Source organism: Camponotus vicinus, unplaced genomic scaffold, assembly GCF_025532165.1.
Source record: "Camponotus vicinus isolate PSW18456_S1 unplaced genomic scaffold, iyCamVici1.0 SCAF_2, whole genome shotgun sequence".
In the NCBI taxonomy this organism is placed as follows: Eukaryota; Metazoa; Arthropoda; class Insecta; order Hymenoptera; family Formicidae; genus Camponotus; species Camponotus vicinus.
Window position 1 is genome coordinate 8,087,023 of NW_028141956.1, and position 21,593 is coordinate 8,108,615.

Genomic DNA, 21,593 nt, shown 5'->3' on the forward strand with positions numbered 1-21,593 from the left:
TATTTTCAAGTATAATCTCTAACAGTTAATCACACAGGCCAATATTATACAAGAATTACGCAGTGGCTCAGTCGTTTCCTAACGATCCAAATTGATATAGTCAACATGACGTGCTCGGGGAACAAAACCTTGAAATTAATTAGATAGATACCATACATCGTTAAAAATATACCTCATCGGCAATTAATTTCGCAAATCGGTCGCGCATTTTTTCGACTCGTTCGCAAATCACATTAGTTACGTAGTAGTTACTCGTCTCTCATGAATTAATCGAAGGTCGCGCAAGCGTAAGAGCAGTCTTATCGATGGAACAATGATGATCGAGTAAATGTAACGCGTAACGAGTAGCCCGCGGCACGTTCAAAGACTCTGCACGGAATAAATCAAGACAAGGTTCATGGCTCGCGCGTGGTTTTGCTTCCTTCCCGCTGACTCCCCGACAGTCATTAGGATAATCAACGAATTAGCGTTTCCGCGCTAAGGAACTGGATAAGGCATAAGGAGTTAGGAGGACAAAGTGCGTCTCGACACGCGATCCTACCGTACCGTGCAGGTACAAAACACATTTCCCCCCTCCCCCTTCTCAGGTGGAGATACACCTTTCGATCAAACCCACCCGGAATTTACGAGATTGTGCGCTATTTACTTCAAAAAATTTCGCGTAATCTTTTTGCATTATTACGTATCTGCTCCAAAAATAAAAAAGTAAAGTTTTATTTTGATAAATAAATTGGCTGTAAAAAGGATTTTGAATATTTTAAAAATTTAATAAAAAGACATGCAAAATTTGTTAGATAAATTAAATTCTCCCGCGCGCATGGAAGAATATAAAAACAATATAATACAAAATTTGGTGCGAAAATGTGATAAGAAAAAAGATATAAATATCTTTTATAATATTAAAATATTGAATTAAGTATAATAATTGAAAAAAGAGAGAATTATACATAAAAAGATATGTGAATTTTTAAGCAATTTTGGGGAAAACAGCATGTGTGCATGTGTGTAGTTGTAAATCTCTTATATATAAAATACTTTGAAAATGTGCCGGGGCATATTTGATGTCCTCAAAGCTTGTTTACAGGGTGATGCCGTGATGCACGAATGTTAACATAAAACGGCAGCGTTGCTTACGTTGATTTCGGTTCCCCCGAGGCATAAATTTCCGCGATGCGCATTCTCAATTGTTTGCAGGTGCGCTCACGCATCACCTCGCACCGTCGTACAATCGTCAAAGGAAGGATTCGTTCGGCGTGTGTCCTTAGAGATCCATTTCGCAGATAAGACAACCCATGTGGTCAAGGAGCTTGACTATCTCATCGCTTTTCACGCCTTGAGATCAAATCGCCCCTCTCGTCGCTACGCGGGGTGCATTCGCGTGTGAAATTGGATAGAAGGAGCGATGGACGCTTCAATTTGCTCTAATTAAACGCTTCTTAACTCCGGTCGGAAGAGTCCGTCATCGTGGTCACTGTCGCATAACCGGCATGCAAGCATACGTCAATGAATTTTTAAAATTGTTTTTTCAACGTTAGATTGCGCAAATTATTAATACTAATAATTAAAATTAACCGAGAGTGGTAAGTTATATAATTAAACATATTTTTATAAAAAAAATATGTATTAGTGTTTTTATGAAGAAAATCTCGTGCGCGAAATAATTTAGCGATTTTTCTTTGTGACAATTTTTTTTCGCGACGTGGACTTCTCGTATCTAGGTGGCGAGCATGTCATTTAAGAACTCGTCGGCTTTAAGCCTTTAAGCACCTGACCATAAAGTCACTCGTAATTGTGCCGGCGAATCTCGGCGTTCACCCTCGCCGTCAGACATGCAAATAACTCGGGGTTAGTTAGCTAATGGGGTTGGCAGGGTCGGTGGCTCGGCTCGAGCGAGTTCATTCATTAAGGGTTGATGGCTTAATTGCCAGCTCGCAGCATCACGGTCGCCCCCGAACCGGCCACCACCGAGACATTCTACACCCCGATTTTCCCATCCTCTCTCTCTTTCTCTTTCTCTCTCCTCTTTTTGCGCCTCTCTCGTGCCTCCTCTCCTCTCTCGTACCATCAGCAACAGGTTGTATCAAGAGTCAGGAGTTATCGGTATGCTCGGTAAGCCGACGATCCAACTCGTTTGCGCCCCGAATCAAGCGAGCGAGCCGGCATTAATTAATTGTCCCAGCTTGTTCGTCGTACCGCGACGGAAAGTCCTCCGCCCTTCCTGCTGGGGTTAATTGTCGAGCACGTCGTTAACGCGATCTTTTCTGCTCTTTCGACCGAGGAGAGATCCTGCAGTCCCCTTTGCGATAACTTTTAAAACGACTCGCCGTGAGTTTCAATTTCAACACCACGCGATTCCTCTCATTTGCAACTCAAAGCACGCGTTTGTGGATTTATGTTTTCTACGCATACATTTATTTCAATTAAAGTTATTCTATTTTTTTAAGTATGCGATAAAAATTAACAAATAATATATCGTACTATTCAAATGGCATTAATGATATTAATGATATTAATCATTCATTATTATCATCAAATATGATTATTTATTATTAATATTCCAACTTATAATAAATATATAATTAAGATTTGCTTCTGTTGGCTTGTTTTTAATATAGAATATTTATTAATTTATAGATTTATATAAGTTATGTTGCATAAAATTTGCGAAATTTATTCACATTGCTCTGAAGAAGAATTTTTTTAATATTTTCTAATATAATTTTATGAGTAGATAGATAGTAGAGAAAGCTTTCTAGTTAAGAATTAACAAGTACTTTACATTTCAGGACATTCGTTTCTCAACGATACATATTCATTGCACACGATATTCTCTCCCCCTCATTCCGCCGCTCTGCCTCTTTATTTTCGTTGGCGAGTCGGCAAATTTTTTTGTTTGTTTTACGCAGAGGTAACGACCACACGAATTTTCGCCATTTGTATGCGACACGGCTCAACCGTCAACGTGGGTCGACATGAATTATCGTAAGTGTCAGGCCCTACGACCCGCTCGTACGAACGGTTTAATTTAAAGTTGCCAGTTTAATTCCTGGTAGAAAGCGCATTTGCAACAGTAGCTGAAATAGAGACAGAGAAAGAAAATAAGAGAGCTATAAGGAAAAGAAGTGGGAGAGGTAAAAGAGAAGGCTTTCTCGATTCAAATGCGCCGCTTCTCTCTTGTTGTTCGCATTGCTATGGAAAGTTTGTTCATCGTGTTCTTTTTTTGGTATATCACTCATATAAAAAAAAGAAATGATTCAAGTTGAAATTTTTCTCTTACTTTCGGCGAATGTTCAATCTAACATCTACTTTGATACTTTAAGCAATCAGATCATTTTATTTTCGAATTATTTAATCTAAAATGTTATCAAAAGCTCCTCTTTTAAATCTTTAAGTAAGAAACTGTTTGTGTTTACTGCTTATTTGAGATAAAAAATAGAAGTTTAATGCAATATAATTCTTATATAAATGAAACCTATCAAAATTTTTTACATCCCATAAAAAAATAAAGGTTGAATATAGGAGCAAAATTTTGACTCGGGAAATCGTGATTAGAATCTAAAAATCTTAAATATATACTACATGCCAAAAAAGTAGTCTTTAATTTAATATTTAATCTAATTATGACACAGGTTCTGAATTTATTTTGTAATATATGATTTCTAGAAAAAATACTATTCAATTGAAATAATAATTGAAAATTTGTATAATTTTAAATATCAAAATTCTACTAATGCTATTTCTATGAGTTTAGAAAAAAAGAGAGAATTTTGAAAAAGTGTTGTTATATATAATTTTTTTATTATAACATTTATTATAACATTATATAGATTATTATAGTTTATAAATTATTTTTTAGTGTATGAGAATATCTTCTAATATAAGAATATCTTCTTTTCACATATTTATTTTGAATGTAATTTAGAGCAAAGTTTAATCAAATATAAAATATATATTATAAATGTGGCTTCGTAGAAAATGGTATCAAACTATAAATTTTAATCAAACTGAAAATTTTCGTGAAAAATGAATCATTTCTTATCATGAGCACTAGTACTAAGTACGCTATAAGTATGCTATAGTTTAGTGAGACGGTAACTCGCTGCGAAATCTCGCGAGGAACTTAAGCTGTAACTTTGCCTCTGCCATTGACCTTATCGGGCGGTAGTATAAAAGAGAGATGTGCCGCGGATGAAAATGGCGGTACTTAGGACCATATCCAGAAATTGCCGTCTGGTCTACTTACACGTGCTCTACGTACACGTGCGTGCACAACTCTGTGTGCACACGTGTGTGTGCACGCGCGCGCAAGGAGAGAAGAATCTCGGGGAAAGACGAGGATGATTTAGTAATGAAGATATTAACGGACCGAAAGAGCGCCACACAGAATACTGAGATTCAACTATCTAACTGCTGACATAACTCACGTTTATGACTCCGCGGCGGCCGCTTCTTTCCGCAGCCCTCGACTAACGACGCTATCCCTGTTCCTTTTGCACTCCAGTTAGATGCCACGTAATTAATGCCGACGTCGCTTAAGAAAAGCCAGAAACGTAGGTCTCATGCTAAAGTTACTTACTTCATACGAGAATTCTTTGATGTGTAATGTTTTTTTAATATTATAGATATTTTTTTTCTTTGCTTAGTTATTTAGATCTGCATCCACCGATTTAATTAGAAATATTTGATATTAAGATAAAAATTATCTGAACCTTAAACTTCAGTTTAATTGCAAGTCTTAGGAATATAAATTGATAATACAATCTTGTTTTGTAATTAGTAATAAATACATTTTGACAGAAATTTTATAAGAGGAATATTAGAATATTTGAATATTAGAATATTTGTTAAAAACAGAATAGCCACAAAGACGAATTGACTTCAAATGTCGAAGAATGTGTGAATCAAAATTTGATGAGATAACTTTAGAACATTTTTGACGACTTCTCTAATTTATAGGTCATTTAATAGCAAGTGTCACATTAATACCGTTTTTTAGCAATATAATATTATGAGGCACTGATGTAATTTTTATCTTCGCGTATGTCATAGGCGTTTCGCGCACGAGATCTCTCGCGCTAGGAAGTTTATGGATATCGCGTCTCGGTGGCGCGTAGATCTTAATGCGAAGAACCGCCCGCTCCGTCGCGTTAACAACGAGATGGGTCTAAGGGTTGTGACGGCCAGGCAGGAACGGGGAGGAAGGGGGAGACGAAAAGAGCGAAGCAGCAGAGAATAGGTTTCAGTGGGGTACATTAGCGGAGTTATGCCCCCAAAGGCACGGCCCGCTACGCTGTATATCTTGGTTATTTTTTATTACCGCTCCTGGCAACACATAACACACATACAAGTACGTGGAAAGGACGATTTTTCCATCCATCGAGCCCCTTTTTTACCGTGCGAAGAATGAAGCTACGCGATATTCTCCTCCATTATTTCGTATATAAGCTGTTCATTGATTTATAATTATTGGAATATTATCAGTAGTTTTTTTTTAGTAACATGTCTTAAGTCCTTGCAAAGACGAATATAAGTGTTAATAGTCGAACTTTCACCACATAATTTTGAATAATCAAATAAAAATAAATAAAAATAAAATAATGATTTTATCTGATACAATCATAGTAATTAATATTATACAAATAATGACATATTTATAAATTAATCATGCGATATTTACGCTTATGTTATATTTAATTTTCACAAAATATCAATCTTCTAACACAACTTTGAATTACATATCATGTAAAAGCAATTTAATAGATTCTACTTTAAAGTAGCGATATATATTATAGCAATTTTTTATTGAAGAAAAATATGTTTGAAATAGTTTCTTTTTTATTATAAAAATACTTATATATAAAATATCGGAAGCAATTTTTATAATACAAAGGTAAGACAACGTTATGCAACATTAATTACAATATTGGAAAATCAATATTTTTTTTTCTAACGAACATTCGTCACTGCCATTGGCCAATAGGACTCCATATGTCGGTTTCGTATCGTGTTTTTCACGCGCCGCGTTTCAGACACGGATGATAGAGGGTATCTCAGGGGTGAGGGTTGTTTTTTATATTTATGGCGCCGAGGTAGGGTAGTAGTCAGGAGGGTAGACGTTAATGCGCGCCCTTTTTTTACGTTAATAACCATGCGTGATATAGGCGAGCATAGTGAGAAGAGTCGGAATGAGGGGTGGGCGATCATTTTACGTGGGGTAGAAGCAGCATGTTTTGTACGGATCGCTTCATACACGATGTAAGTACGGTATTCTGTTGGGAATTTTTTGCGTGGATTTCTTGCTATATGTTTCGAATCGTTATACTTCACGTTAATAAATGATCAATGCATATAATAATATGAAAGAGAAATATAATCGCGCGTGTATATTTGAATTCAGTATATCAAAAGTATTTTTTTCTATATATTAAATAAGAATTAAAAAATATCGTTAAGATTATTATGCTTATATGTGTTATAAATATATGAATCTTATAAAATATCAATTATATGTAACTTTGAACTTTTTTAAATTAATATCAGTTTTTATTATTATTATTATTGATAAAATTGCTTCCGATTGTTATTATTATTATTGGTAAAAATTGTTTCTATACTTTAACAAACAACTTGGTCTAATAACAAAGAATTTTTAAATTTAATGAAAAGAAATCTATCATTTTATATAATTCTCATGCCACGCACGAATAAACTTGTGACTCTGTTATACATAATCTAATGACGGAATCATAATGATGAGGTGGAACTGAGGGTTGCTATACCGCAAAGGTTGAGTCGATGACAGGTCGCACATCTCAAGGGAAAGCAGGGAGGTCACGAATGACGGTGGAAACTTTTCGCGTTATTTCTTTATTTCTCCCGCGATCGTCATTTCGCCAAATGACTACGTTGCATACTACACACGTTGCTACAATCATTGGATAAGTAAAACTTTTATCGGCGGTTTCTACTGACCGCTTCTTGTTCCTACACCCGGATAATAGCGCGTATCCAAGCGAGGGGTAATAAATATTAATATTTAAGAAGCACTTTGCGATTGTCTATTGTAGCGATGTCGATGATTCGCGAAATTTATTAGCGAGCGAAAATATATTGTCAAGAAAACTTTTTCTGAAGCTTGCTTCTCGACAATTTTAGATTTTTTTTTATTATATGTTCGTATATTTATAAATATCATCAAAGTAAAATATTGATTAAAAAGAAGAATAATAATACTTGCTATATATGTCCAAATAATTGGTAATATTTTTAATTATTATTTAATTATTATATAAACATATATATAATTGTTATTGCTATTATTCTTAACATCTTTGTCACCACAATTACATGAAAAAGATTATAAAATATTCGGTTTTAACGTATTCGATGTTTATAAAGCACAAAGTTTCTTTTTAATTTCTTTCAATTAGTTTCTTTCAATAATAGAATTTCTTTCAAAATTAAAAAGACAAAGACAATCTTATTAATTTGTTTCTTACGTAAAATGTAAACGAAAAAAAAGATAGGTCACTATTCGCGTGCATATGAATCCTTATTATTGTTACGGCGGTACAAGAGGATCGGGGGTGAACTCACGTCGTGGGGTCCCACATACGCGCGCCGATTATATGCCCCTTTATTCTTCTTTGCGTTGCGGGGGCATGTCATTTGCGGGTGTAGGGTGGGCGCAAGTGGGAGGCGACGAAAAAAATAGCTTTATGTCACGAGGGATCATTACAGACTTTTTTTCTTCTAGAGGGGTCGAAAAGTGGCAGGGTCAGGGATGACCCCTGACCTTGCGCACAGTGCACAATGGTCGTTTGCTTGGACGATCGTGTGCAGTGAAACTCGTACTGAATTGCATATTATGCGTATAAAAGAATTGTACACACTTTTATCATCATCTTTTTAGAGAAAAATCGTATATATCGTATGCGTGCGTACATCGCAGCTGATAAGATTATTTTCTCCAACACGATAGATAACAACTTTTTTCATTGTGCATGTATGATATTTTATTCAAGATATTTCCCGGAATTTTAACACAACGTATGATAAAATATCGATATTTTTTTCGGAATTATAAGCAAACATGTGTATAGTGGGTTCTGAAATAATATCTATTCTTGAAATAATATTAAAGAAAGAAAGAGTTAAGAAAATAATTAAAGGTAATATCTCCTATCACGTTTTATTAAAACAAATAAAACGCTGATATAAAATAAATGCAGTAGATACAGATCGTCTTGTATAAGACATATTAGAACCTGGCACAGACCGATGCAGTGAAATACAGCTAAAAAGTTTTGAGGCTTGTTTTTCAACGCTTGTGCTTGTTTAAATTTCTTTTCTTCCCGTTGTGCAAGCGTGTTAACGATGCTTTCTGTTCGAGACGTTTATTCTCGGACGATTTAATCCCGGAGCGCGCGGGCGACGAACCCGGGCCGGCGTGCCTCGCCGTGACATTTCGGTACACGTCGCAGAGTCGAGACAACGAGTCGCGATAGTCACGGAAGAGCATCCGAAGGACGGCGGGGGCGGAGGACGAAGAGGCGATGCGGAAGAGGCGGATAGCCGTTTCGATCGGATGTCGTTTTCACGCTCGGCGCCGTCTTCTCGAACTGTGGCACATTGTTTAGTCGATACGTCACTCTCGCGCACCCCGAAGAGATTCGCAATCCTCCGAGAGGTGCAACTGCATCTTTCCTCTCTTCCCGTCTTCGATTTCGATTCGCGACCGATCGACGGCGCGGACTTCAAAGAGAGGACGTCTCATTATCGGATTCTCCTTCTTCCTTGACACTATCCCCGCTTGGCGACCATATGACTTTCCGCCCCGTTTCTCCAGTTTGTCGAAGAACTTGCTCCTATACGATGGGATACCGTGACCGGGCGATAATGACGCTAGGTGTAATTGGATGCCCGTCAAGCGCCGCAACTATTTGAAATATCGTGCGAAATGCGAGTTCACGGATAGTCGCCTCGGGTGGTACATAACGGTCATAGAATGTCATTATTGAATTTTCGCTATAATAGACAATAATATAGAGAAAATACAATTATGTTAAATTATATATATGTATACATAAAAAGTGAGAGAATGCAAGTTTACAAAATGAAAGTTTTACTAAACATTTGATTATTTAACAATTCCTTTTGATTTTTATCTCGTTATTTATCAAACAATTAATAATATTGATAAAAATTTCAAATTAACGGTATTTCGCAATAGATTTTGTTTAACGCATAATAATCACAATGATGCAAAAATAATCGAATATTGGATACAAGTTAAGTATATTAAATTGTATAGGCGTAACGTTGACGCAGCTGGAGAAATCGATTCATAAGCAGGCATATAAATCATTGAAAAGCAACCGAACGATATAGTTCTGTGTCCATAGAAGCAATCCGTTTATAACTATCGATTATGCTATGTTTATCTCTTTCTGTCTCCTTTTTCCTCCTCCGTTTTACATAGACACAAGCGATTCTTCACTATAACCATTTATCTATTTAAACTACTATTTTATTATAACAAAGTTTAGTATGATTAAAATTTGAATATATTTATATATCTATTTCAATCTATTCGACTATAAAATAAATATATTTTTATTTATTTTTATATAGAAAACATTCAAATTGTCAAATATTTATTATTAAAATTTTGATGGTTTTGAAAGATTTCGATAAATTTCAGAATTTTACTTAAAAGTAGTCAATTTGATATTTTCTATCTTTTCCGACCTAGTTTTACGTTCGCGATTGATAGATTCAAACGACAGAGAATTGCTCCTTAAATATATATCATTCACTGAAATATGTAATATAATAATATTAATAAATATATAAAAAAACAGAGAGATAGAAAGAAAGAAAAATATGTCTCTCTAGTTTAATGCAAGATTTTCGTCGTTTCCAAAGCTAAAAAATGTTAAAAATCACTCTCTAACCGCGCGAACGCGATGCAAATAAAAAATCACAATGCGCTCATTTGCATCGAAAGGTGGATCGCGCTCGAATGGAGAATCAAAAAGGTGTATACCAATCAGGATCGAAAGAGAGACTTAAAACAAGTATTAATAGTTTCAAGTTACTTTGAAAAAAAAAATGATTCCACAAAATGATAGGCGGGAACCTGATTCAAAGTTAGAGCTAATTTTGCAGACAACAAAAAAGTTGTGGGTGCGGAGATAAGGAAGAAAAAAAACGCTCATGTACAGTTCGAAGGGGCTCGAAAAAGTGATCAGGATGCTGGGACCGGAGACGATGTAGGATTTGGCGGACGTCCATGAAAACGAATTACAGCGATTTAAAGTTTCACCTCCTTCTCGCCGAAACCGCCTTTCCCCCGATCCTGACCACCCCTCTACTTTCTTTTCCCTCACGACCATTTTCCGTGCTCATTCCAATCCTCCGATCAGCGGGTTGTTTCGAAGATGACAAGAGCAAAGGAAATATATATATATATATAGTGTCACGCAGGGAGACAAATTCGCGTCGCCGGGGGCGAAAAGTTTCCTTTCAAACCCCGCGGGGCACGTCGTTTATCATAATGCGGAATTTTTCAAAGCGTACTATAAATTCTTTTCGTTGGAGAATCGCAGCGTACATTTTGTGTTCGATAAACTTTTTCACATAATCATCGGTCACTTTGATAAAATTAAATGTCCGATAGATCCACGTAGGAAACACGTTGACGATGAAGTTAACATGTATGCTACTTAAAACTTACGAGCAATTATCGAATTATTATTCAATTATTTTGATTCCAATTTTATTTCAATTATTTTAATTTATTAAACTCTTTATCAAAGAAAAAAATATATATGTATATTATATGTATAAAATACATATATAAAATAGCTGCCATTAATTATGCATTATTTAGCATAAGACAGAGTAGTCTGCACTTTACTTATCCAGAAAATGAAATATAAATGATATATTTATCAACCTCAGTCATATATCTCGTTATATAAATTACATAAACCGCTTAAATTGTATTTCGTCGTGGCTCTATCGGACGGGAATTGGTTACATCGATATAACTTTGAATAATATTTATCGTACTGACCTGTTGATGGCCAGGACGCGACTGAGGTTGGGAGAGAGCCTGGCCTGCATGGTCTACTTGCACCGCTGAAACTGTCACAAGCATTTGGTATTTTATTCCATTGCGCTAGGCTTTGATGTGTTTTTATTTTTAATTTTTTTCCTTTTTTTTACGGATATGCAAGACTCGCGGATGGAATTGAGGGTGGGAATCGGAAGCGGTTGGATCGACATTTACAGAATCACGCATTGCCAAGGAACTCTACTTGGACTTGGAAGCGGGTCGAAGGGCTTCGCGGAACGTCGTCGTCCGATCGACAACGTTTGTTCTCTGTTATTCTTCTTATTTTTTTTTATTTTTTCCCGATTTGTACTCTGAAGAAAACTACAGGCCAAACTCTCTCTCCGCCTCGACCATCGGCACCTCCAACATCAATGCGTAGAATTCTGTCACAGCCTTATTCTAATCGTAGGCAACGGTTACTACTTATTATTATAAATTGTAGCAACACTGACACGCAATTTTGTTTATTTATTAACACATATTTGGCTGAAAATCTTACATACAAGAAGAACAAGCAAGATTGAGAAATCTCATCTTCAATATATAACTTTCAAAAATTGATAAATATCGCAAATAAAATTATGCCGCAAGAATCGAAAAAGGAACTTAGAATCTGAAATTTAAATTTCATTGATCCACTCACTTTTGAAAATACACATTTGTCTCTTGGCGTCTATTTAATTTAGCGTCTTTAAATGCGTATTTGTCATTGTCAGCGTTGCTACATTTAAATAGATAATACAGATGTTGAACGTCAAGCATCGTTTTCAACATCCTCCATGCATTAACATCAGATGTCAACTATGTTGCAAGCAGTAAAGTGAATGTAAAGTTTCTCGTTATAACGCTTAAATATCACTATAAATAGTTGTATCAGTCAATCAATTTAGATAAATATTGACCGGAATCGCGAGCGTTGACAAATAAATCGCAGACTTGTTAGGATCCTCGATTTTTGCAAAACGATTGCTTTCAATCGCCAGCAATTGGTTCTTTTCTTTGTGCAGACATTTTTACCCTTCGACCTTCGACTTCGAAACGAGAAACGCAATACCTCGCCGGAATGGCAACACTGTAGTTAAGTATCTGCATGCAACGACCTAACGTATAATTAAGACATAGCATGAAGAACATGTATAAAGTTCGCCGTTCGACGTATTGTATGAAATCAATTTTTTTTCACGATGGACAGCGCGCTACTTATTTCTGTTTCAAATCGAATGCCTCTATCGAATACGTTATAAATTACATTCGATTAGATACATGTTATTTAAAAAAAATAATTTTTCTCTCTTACTTTAATTTTCGTTTTTTCTTATAAACTTATAAAAATTATTAAAAATATGTCAAAAGCAGATTTTGAGAATAGATTTTCAAAGAAGAAAGTAGATTGTTGCGGGGAACAGTTTTCATCTTTTACAATTTTTGCAAGTGTAATGATTACAAATATTGAAACAATTTTTTATGGTAATCTCTGGTCAGATTCTTTCAATTCCAATTTTTTATTCTCCTTTATTCCAAGCAGATTAACAAGAGTGATTCGATAGTACGAAAGTAAGGGTGCATAAAGGGAAACGAAAAGAGTATTAGACTGGCTCTTGTATAGCACGCGGCGGGATGATCTCGCGATGGAATTTGGTTAAACAGTCGTCGACGACGGTCGGGCTCGGGTGCTTAATAAAAATCGAAGTCGTTCGTTGCGGTCCCCTAGTCCCCCTTGTCCTCCTCCCCCGCCCCCTCACACGTTCTGCGGTCAAGAGGCGAAGCCAACTTGGGGCGCACTGCTCTCTCTCTCTCTCTCTTTCTTTCTCTACTTGTACTCGTCTGCGCGTTCTCGCACACATGCTGTAAAATACGTGTCTCGCGATTTTGCACGTGTGGCCACCTACACAAACGCTCTCGTCTATCTCCCATACGCTTGCGTGTGCGTATGTACGTATACATAGATGTATGTGCGCGCGCGTTGGCCACGAGTACGGTAGCGATACGTTTCTCCGACAAATAAATAAAACGAAACCGTAAGCGAGGGAATAAAATGTGATTTACAACGGTGGAAAGACAATGGCCGAGGCTCCGCACGATAATGTATGCGGATGGCGCGGACTGGTACCCGGGGATACTGACTTCTGATTGGTCGTGCCCCGACGCCACCGCTACAACGGAAAGCGATAAATAACTGCGAGCAGATAAAACCTTTCTTTCTCTCTGCCTTCGGGCTTTAGCCTGGGCGCTCTCGGCATCGAGCTTAGCACTTGCTCGGGGCGTGCTTCTATCTTTCTCTCTCTGTTCCTTCCCGATTCTCTGCTGCAACCCGTCCCGCCAGAACGTCCGTCCGTCTCCCTCTTTCCCTGCTTCTTTCTTTCCTCGTGTGTTCGTTGTTTCCCGCGGCTCACCTCCATGAAGCGATTTCGAATCGTAAGGACCATCCAAAATCGCCCATCTCGCACGATTGTTGCCAGTATATGATATTTCGCGTCTCCTTTCTTCCGATTTTTCCCTTTCCTATTCTTGCTCAGTTCAGGACCAAGTTTTTGAAGGGTCACATTTTCTCCATTTTGAGGGAAAAAGAATTTCAGAATTTAACGCACAAAATCTAATTATTTCATTAGTTGAAATATTTGCCAACACACATATTCAAGGAAGAAACAATTTTTTTCTTATGTTGTGCAAAGACAATTACAAATAAAAATTTATTATAATTTATTATTTATATCGCTACTCCATCGGTAGTTGAATTAAAACCGCTAAGCAAGTTTTTACCATTATTCACCATATATCACCTCGAGGTGATTTCGTAAGATATTTAACGATTTTCGCGGCGCTCAGCTGATGCCGCTTGATGAGGTTTCATCCTTCGCTTCAAGCCGTATTATCACCGGCGCCCCGAGCTTACCATGAGCTAAGAGGGTGCTACATCGAAAACGGACGGCGATGTAAATTTCTCCCCGCCGCTGGCTCCAGGGTGTCGGAAACAATGAAGGGCGATGTTACCCCAAGACGATCGATCGCTTATGGGGTTCGGCGCGGTGACTGAAGTTCAAGGGGAAGCTTGGTCGAAGGGCTGGCCGAGAAAAAGAGATGGAAAGAAAGAAAAAGAGAGAGATGCCTGGCTTTACAGAAATATTATATTCTCCCCCTGTGACAGCTTGTTAAAAAATATCTAACGGTAGACTTCGTCGCGCATTCTGATCCAGCCCGAAACATACTTTTCGCAAAGGTTCGTCTTCTAATCTACAATCCCATCATTATTGTAAGGAATATTTTTTGGACATTTTAACTCTATGCGAGTTTTACATTTTTTGAAAAAATTGATCCGAAAGAGATTGAATTCACAGCTACGACAAAGAGAAAAATATTACGCGAATATTCGCAGAAAATATTCGTGGATATTATTGATGGTATAGCTCGAATTTACATTTTTTTATATGATCATCATTTCTCTATTCAGATAGAAAATTTTGTCATTATTATACGAGATACTAATTTCGATATGCAATCCTCAAATCTGAAATATTTATATCTATGGCATAGCACTCATCTGTAATTCTATGTTTTCTCTGTCACAATAACAAATCTCAATATCATCTCAATATGTTTGTAAAAAAGAACATCATCAATATTACAGGAAATTCGTAATCGTGATTTTCATGAATTGACTATTGGCAGTGTATTCCGGAAATGCTTGCCAACAAATTCTGTTCAATGGATGCATTTAATTAAAAATCCAGAACCATTTCATGTCGGTAGATAAAGGGAATGAATGACGTAGTAAAGGATTAGCAAAAGTATGAAATATGTTGCACAAACCGCTCGGATGAATTGGAGGGGAGTGCTATAGAGAGATGCAATTATTTAAAACAGCAATCACGGAAATGAAAGATGGATTGGATAGGTCTGCCATCTCTCGCTCGAGAACGAAGAATATTCGGTTGATTCTGCCAGGCGGAAAAACTCTCTAAAAGGCTTTTCTTCCGGGCCGACAGGCAGCAATGCCAGCCCAAAAATCAAACGCGCGCGCGAGGGTTCGTCCGCGTTTCGTTTTTCCCTCGTTTGCGACTCGTAATCCCGGCGGTTTTATTTGTATGCTCGGCTTTTTGTATACAGTGAGATTTCCTCGCGGCTTTTTTCGCGAGGAAATTAGCTTAACGAACATATTGTATTTTCACACTTCAAAGCGATAGATGGGGAAAATTAATTTTTTAAAATTGAGTCTATATTTGTAACTTTTATTATAAATTTACAATTGTATAAATATGTTTAAGTTTGCATTCTCTAAGAATATTTGGTTATTTATTTATATTTTTAAAAATTTTAAATTGTAATTTATTTTTATGAGTAGAGGAATAATGCAACCAATAGATTGGTTTCGAGGGTAAGGATAGAAAAACGAACGCTATGATCTATCTATTTAACAATAAAGGGTGCCACGAATAACAAAAATTAGTTGCACATGATTAAACTCTTCGATTAAACTTATATAATTTAAAATTTACGAGTTCATCGTTCTCTTATATTTGCCATTTATAAAATTTATCCGACACTTCGTTGCGTAAAAAATGAATAACTCGTTACAAAAAAATTATTTATTGAAAGGAAATATTTCTGTTAGAATCCTGTAAAGTAATGGAAGAATTCTGTATTTTCTTAAAGAATCTAGCATGTCTCGTGAACATATACATCAGCCACACAAATAATTTTAATTTAAATTATCTATATATCTCTCTCTCTCTCTCTGCATACTATGTTTCTTGACATTTAATATTTTATTGCGTATGCACCCGAATACACACCATGTTAACCGCTGATAATAATAACCAAATAATAATAATAATTATTATTATTAAAAATAACTGAGATACACACGTATGTTTAAAATTGCGTTGTCATGAAAGCTAGTGTGCGATGATGACTAACGGATCCTACGCAAATACGGAAAATATTGCCGCGTGTAAATGACAATTGGCGGCGATCATACACCGCACAATGGCACACGTGTACATACAATGTGTTTTCGAAATAATAGAATCGCCGGGTAATCACGTGCGTTCCGGTCAACTCTCCGCACGGCCATATTGCTCCGCGCGTTAAATCATATTAGGTTTATTGTCGCGACATGATCGATGAACGACGTCATTCGGCGATTACGCAGATTACGTCGAGGATCTCTATATTTGCTCACATGCGCTAGCGTAGACGTAAGTAAAATCTGCGCTGGCCCCACCCTGCCCAAATCGGCCATCCCGAAGGTGAATCCTGGACGTCCCTTCGGAACGACCCTCTTGAAAATTCGCCGTCGTCTTTTGTGTTTGTCGCGACGTCGAGAGAACTACTTTCAACGGGGACATTTGTTATTGGCTCGGATGATTGATTGCCTCTCTTCGATAATAGTCCGTTTATGTTAAAAGCGAAAGGAAAATATGCGGGGGAAAACCGTGCGAGGTCACGGCGAATCGGACATTGGACATCACCGGATTTAGCTCGTAAGGTCTTAATAAATTTACGCGATCGATTTATGATAGTTGCCTCAATAATAAAAATGTCGGATTAATGTAATAATAACTTTTTTAAAGATTTCTGAAAGAATTCAACTATAAAATATATAAATATATACACAGTTAAATATGATGTGTTTGTTAATCATTTTTTTTTTTACAGTATAAACATCATTTTTTTGCGTACCATTTAATTTTTATTGCTTAATAAACAAGAATCATGTCTTTTAAATATAATCTTATTTCGAGCAGTTTCTTTAGTTTTATTATAGAAAAATATTTTTATTGCATAAAATATGATACGATTTTTTTTTAATATTTCAAGAATCTTCTAATTAAAAAAATTTATAGATGCGTAAATAGAGATATATCCTCTTCCTCTCCCTCCCCCCTTCTCTCTCTCTTTCTCTCTCTCTCTCTTTAATTCTGTTTAGCGTAAATTAGATTTGATAAATTCGAACAAACTAGTGTCCATACAAACAGCATGTATACGAGATTTGCGAGTATTCATCTCGACCAATCCCTAGCTAACTTTCTACCCTGTTTAAGTGTCTCTTCTATGGGACGCAATCTTTCCATTTCTTATTCTCTTCTTCGCGGTTAGCCGGTCGCGCGGGAGAACAAGCTGTTACGCCCGAGGTAACGGAGGGCCCTTCTTAAAAGAGGGGCAGCCCGTATCGCGAGTTTAATATTAGAAGCATCTCTCTACCCCTCTTTCAAACAAGATATGGCGTGGTTTTTCGTGCACCCTGTCTGGATCCTTCCATACCCCCTCTCCTCTCCGCGAAACCCGCGCCACTATGTTCCTCGCGACTGGCTTCGAATTTTAATAACTCCGGGAATGCTCAGAATCCAATAATGTCCTCTCGTCCTCTCTCTCTCTCTCTCTCTCTCGTTCTTTTTCGTTGTAGACACGTAGTGTTGCACACACACGTTCGTTTATGCGGCTTACATACGGAAGAGCCAAGCTCGCGCGATTGTCCGCCTTATCCGCTTCTGAAATTCCGCCCCCGCGAACTCGCGACCCCGTGTCCTGCCTGATCCTCTCCCGTCTAGCCGTCGGCAACGCTCCTTGAAATCTCATATTCCGGAATGACGACGCGAATTCACCTCCCTCTCTTCTTACAGCCCCCGGTGCGCTGTCCTGTCGGGATATTCCTATCTCTACCCTCGAAATATCCTGTATGTACCCACGATCATTATGAATACGCCTGCAGAAATGACGTACGTAATTGGAAAGTTTTATGAAAAGCCGAGTGTGAGTTTTAAGGATTGATATTGTAAACAAAATGAAAATGATTGTTTGCACTCGAAGAATATTATAACTGCTTCAATTGTAATATCGGCAAGATGAATACTTAATTGAATTTAAAAATGATTATATAGACATTCAGTTAAATATGTATTTAAAAATTCAGCAATTTTGTAAATTGAAATAATGTATATCTTAAATATTTAAGCAAATTTTTTTAGAATATATAAAATACTAATTTTTTTTGCAGTGTTTATAACGCATTGTGATGAAATAACGCAAACTTATAGAAAACATTCATTTTATAAAATTTTGAATGTATAAAATCTCTCGATTATGTGCGCGATTTATGCTTAATAATTACATATAAATATCTACTTTATAATATTTTGATTATATTTGAAATGGAATACAATACCATTTTACACTACTATCGGGCTTTTCGATTGACTGCCTTTAATTTTGCTCACTATCGTCTTTTCATTTTTTCCCTTCGTGAATTTCAAGAGTTTCCTTTTTGATGTAGATGAAATCCATTTGGGATCTCTGGATATACCTGCGGCGATGGATCTCCGCGACGGGGTCCGCATCGTCGCGACGTATAGGGACGTTTCCCGATGTCACGGAACGAAAACGGAGAATTGAGATCGAAAAAAAGGAGAAAACTCTTTTCCAACGCCGAAGTGGTTGGAGAACGGCTGAAGGGATGAGCTGCGAGGAATAAGGTAAGGATAATCGAAGCAATCGAACGCGGTGCCGTTCGTGGGAGACGAGGGCGTTGGGCCGCGAAATGAATTCCGCCCCTCGACGGAGGGTGGAAGAAAGAAGAGCGCCCGTCGCGACCGTTCGCATACTCGCGTGCGATGCTGCACGTATATGCGAAAAGCACACCAGTCTCGCTTGTGAAGGCGGCCAGGGCTGCTGGGAGAATGATAAAGTCGCGTTAGAAACGAAGATTTGTGAATACATTAGAGAAAATGCGTGGAGGAGGGCTCGTGCAAAGGGAGGATATAGCCGAGGAATAGCGGGGTGGTTTGTTCCCGGAGGAAAATGCTCCGGAATCCTCCTTCGCATCCGCGCACGAGTATTTATCTTCCACCGATCGCACTAGGGTCGCGTCCCTGGAAAGTCAACGAACTTTGTTCTCTCTTCCTCTCTTTCTCCTTCTCTCGGCGCGGCTCGAGAATTGCGAGCAGTGTAATTTTTTTTGTCAACGACTTCTCGCTCTTGGGCTTCCCTGCGGGATTTTGAGTCTCCAGTCTTTCTACCACCCTTCTATTGAATGCCTTCGCGATCTGGCGCAATTCCCGATTATTTTTTTTAGTATAATCGATGAACGCGATTGAAGTTCGAATTTATTACATTTTATCACGTAGCAATCTAGTATTTTTAAATTTCTTTCGAGACAAAATCTACTAAATTTAGCAACATCATTTTTTTAATGTATAGCTAATGGATGATGTTTAAAAGTTGTCTCTTTAAATTAAAGATTATTAAATAATATATTTAATAATTGGAATTAAACACCATATTTTATTAGAAAAAAAATATATACAATTGCAAAAGATCTTACCGATGGCCTTTCCTGGTAACAACAAAGGATTGCAGCTTGCATCTGATAAGAGGTCCCGATTATCGTGCCGTCCGTTCTGCGTGAATTATTGCTCGCGTAATCAGCGATCGGTGCGCTTAAAGAGCACCAAATCTCGCGACAGTGATAAAAAGAGCCGTCGGTATTACGAAGGTGGAGACACCGTTTCGGGCCGTGTGTTCCTTCTCGCTCCATGCTCCGATCCGCCCGTCGAGCCTTCTCTCGCTCGTTCTCTCTCCCGGCGAGAGACTGATGGCGGTTTATATTACGCGGATTCATATTACCACCAATTAAACTCCTATACTACCTCGGGCCCGTGGTGTTCATACGTTATACTGGGGGATGCGAGACGTTGGTACCTGGTACACCGCTATATATGCGGCCACGAGATCTTATATAGGGTGACCAAAAAACTTGTCTTGGTCGAACGAATAAAAATATAGAAGACACGGTACAATTATCGCTATGCTTGTCATAATTTTTATACTTTCATCGTATCGACAAATCAAGTCCTTATATATGTGATTATTAATATTATTATTTCTTTTTTTGATGCGATAATATATAATTCTTTAGAATGAATAATTTATTAGGAAATAATTGTCCCTCCCGTTATATCGATAGATTAAAGTAAATTCGAGAAAGTAGCATTTATCATGATTACGTAGGAAGATTCTGATCACGAGAGTTGGTATTTCTTTGTATATCTATTTCTTTTTGTAAAGCATTGACTGTCTGATTAACAACGTGTCAAGCGTTTCCACTTCATCATGATAGCCATTATCGCGCCTAAGGATAACATTTGCTCCTTCGTAAACGGCTCGGTGACCTTTGCGTGCAACGGTCTGTCTTGCGAAAAGTCCCTGGGCGAGGTGACTCGCAATTAGAGGTAAAAGTCATGGTGCCCAGAACGAGCGGAGCATGAAACGCCGGAACGATTGGTGGGGCAGGACAGAGTCACGTGGAATTAATGACGATTTCGATCCTCGATACTGGCGATGATCTTCGGTATATAAGGATGAAAGATCAAGGCTGCGTCAAAGATTGCGATTTATCCCATTCTGGATCAAATGAATTCGAAGATTGACACGAACCAAGCTACAATTGCTTATCTCGCGATTAACACAGTAATTCGACATAATAGTCTCATTTTTATAAATGTACATGTACTTGCAACATTACACTTGTTTGAAACATTATATATATATGTCTAATCAATTTTTGAAGCTTAAAAAATATCTATGTATTTTTAATAACATTAAATACAAGAACGTATAAATAATAAAATAGATCAAATCTAATTAAAAAATAAGATAGATCAAATCTAATTAGAAAATTGCAATATTTACAAAATACTTATCTTTTAATATATTTTATTTTTATTTTATTTTTTTACATTTTAATATATATCTTGTATATTTGTATTTTTGCACATATTTCTTTATATATATCTTGCCAAAATATAAAAACATAACTTCAAATTAGTAACTAAAGCTCCTATTTTAATCCAATATTCGAATTAAACAAAAAATTAAAAAGAATTATATTTATAATTTTGTGTCGCATATTTTAATATATGTATATCTTTTGAGATATGTTATAATAGATGTGTGAATATTTTTATCTTTAAATATTTCCTGTATTATACACAATGACAAATAAAATTATAAATAAAATTCTGTCCTGAATTCTATTGTAAATTATAAATCATCAAAATGGGTTTAAATCTTTCTGGATAGTTCGACAAATTATAAAGAGAAATCGAAATAGCGGTACGAAGAAGTGGTACAGGAATAAATCGTAATTCTTTCCTGGAGCACCCGGTATGTGCGAATGCAAGGATACCTCCGCGAGAGAGGAGACATTAATATTAAGCGTCCCCACCCGAGCAGGAAGATCGCCGATAAGGTTTTTATAGTGCAGCCGGGTGGTAGATTCGTGCACTGCCAAATCACGCGTTCTCTGCCTTATACTGAAATTCAGCGACTGGAATTATCACTGAGATTTAAATGGAGAATATTATTTTTAATCAATGTATGCGCATCAAAGAATATTCCAAGAAACTTAAAAGGGAATAAGAAAGAGAAAGAGAGAACAGTGTAATAATAAAATAAAAATATCACTAATATTGAACAT

At 36.9% G+C, this 21,593-nt stretch overlaps 2 protein-coding genes across 10 annotated transcripts in view; one reads left to right on the forward strand and one right to left on the reverse strand.

Annotated features, from left to right (window-relative positions):
- Positions 1 to 18,587, forward strand: part of LOC145965991 (uncharacterized) — a 76,268-nt gene extending 57,681 nt beyond the window's left edge. The window contains exon 4 of the mRNA XM_083089626.1: positions 18,393 to 18,587. Within this exon, the coding sequence (XP_082945752.1) occupies positions 18,393 to 18,511 (119 nt within the window). The 3' untranslated portion in view covers positions 18,512 to 18,587. The remainder of the gene's footprint in view (positions 1 to 18,392) is intronic.
- Positions 1 to 21,593, reverse strand: part of Zfh2 (Zn finger homeodomain 2) — a 320,913-nt gene that overhangs the window by 16,245 nt on the left and 283,075 nt on the right. For 2 of the 9 annotated variants that reach the window (XM_083089623.1, XM_083089624.1), the window contains exon 9: positions 11,081 to 11,151. The exons of 6 other annotated variants lie outside the window; for them this stretch is intronic. In XM_083089623.1, coding sequence (XP_082945749.1) covers positions 11,081 to 11,151 — 71 coding nt within the window. Of the gene's footprint in view, positions 1 to 10,982; positions 11,152 to 21,593 lie in introns of those variants that run through there. One more of the 9 variants, XM_083089622.1, reaches the window with a different exon arrangement.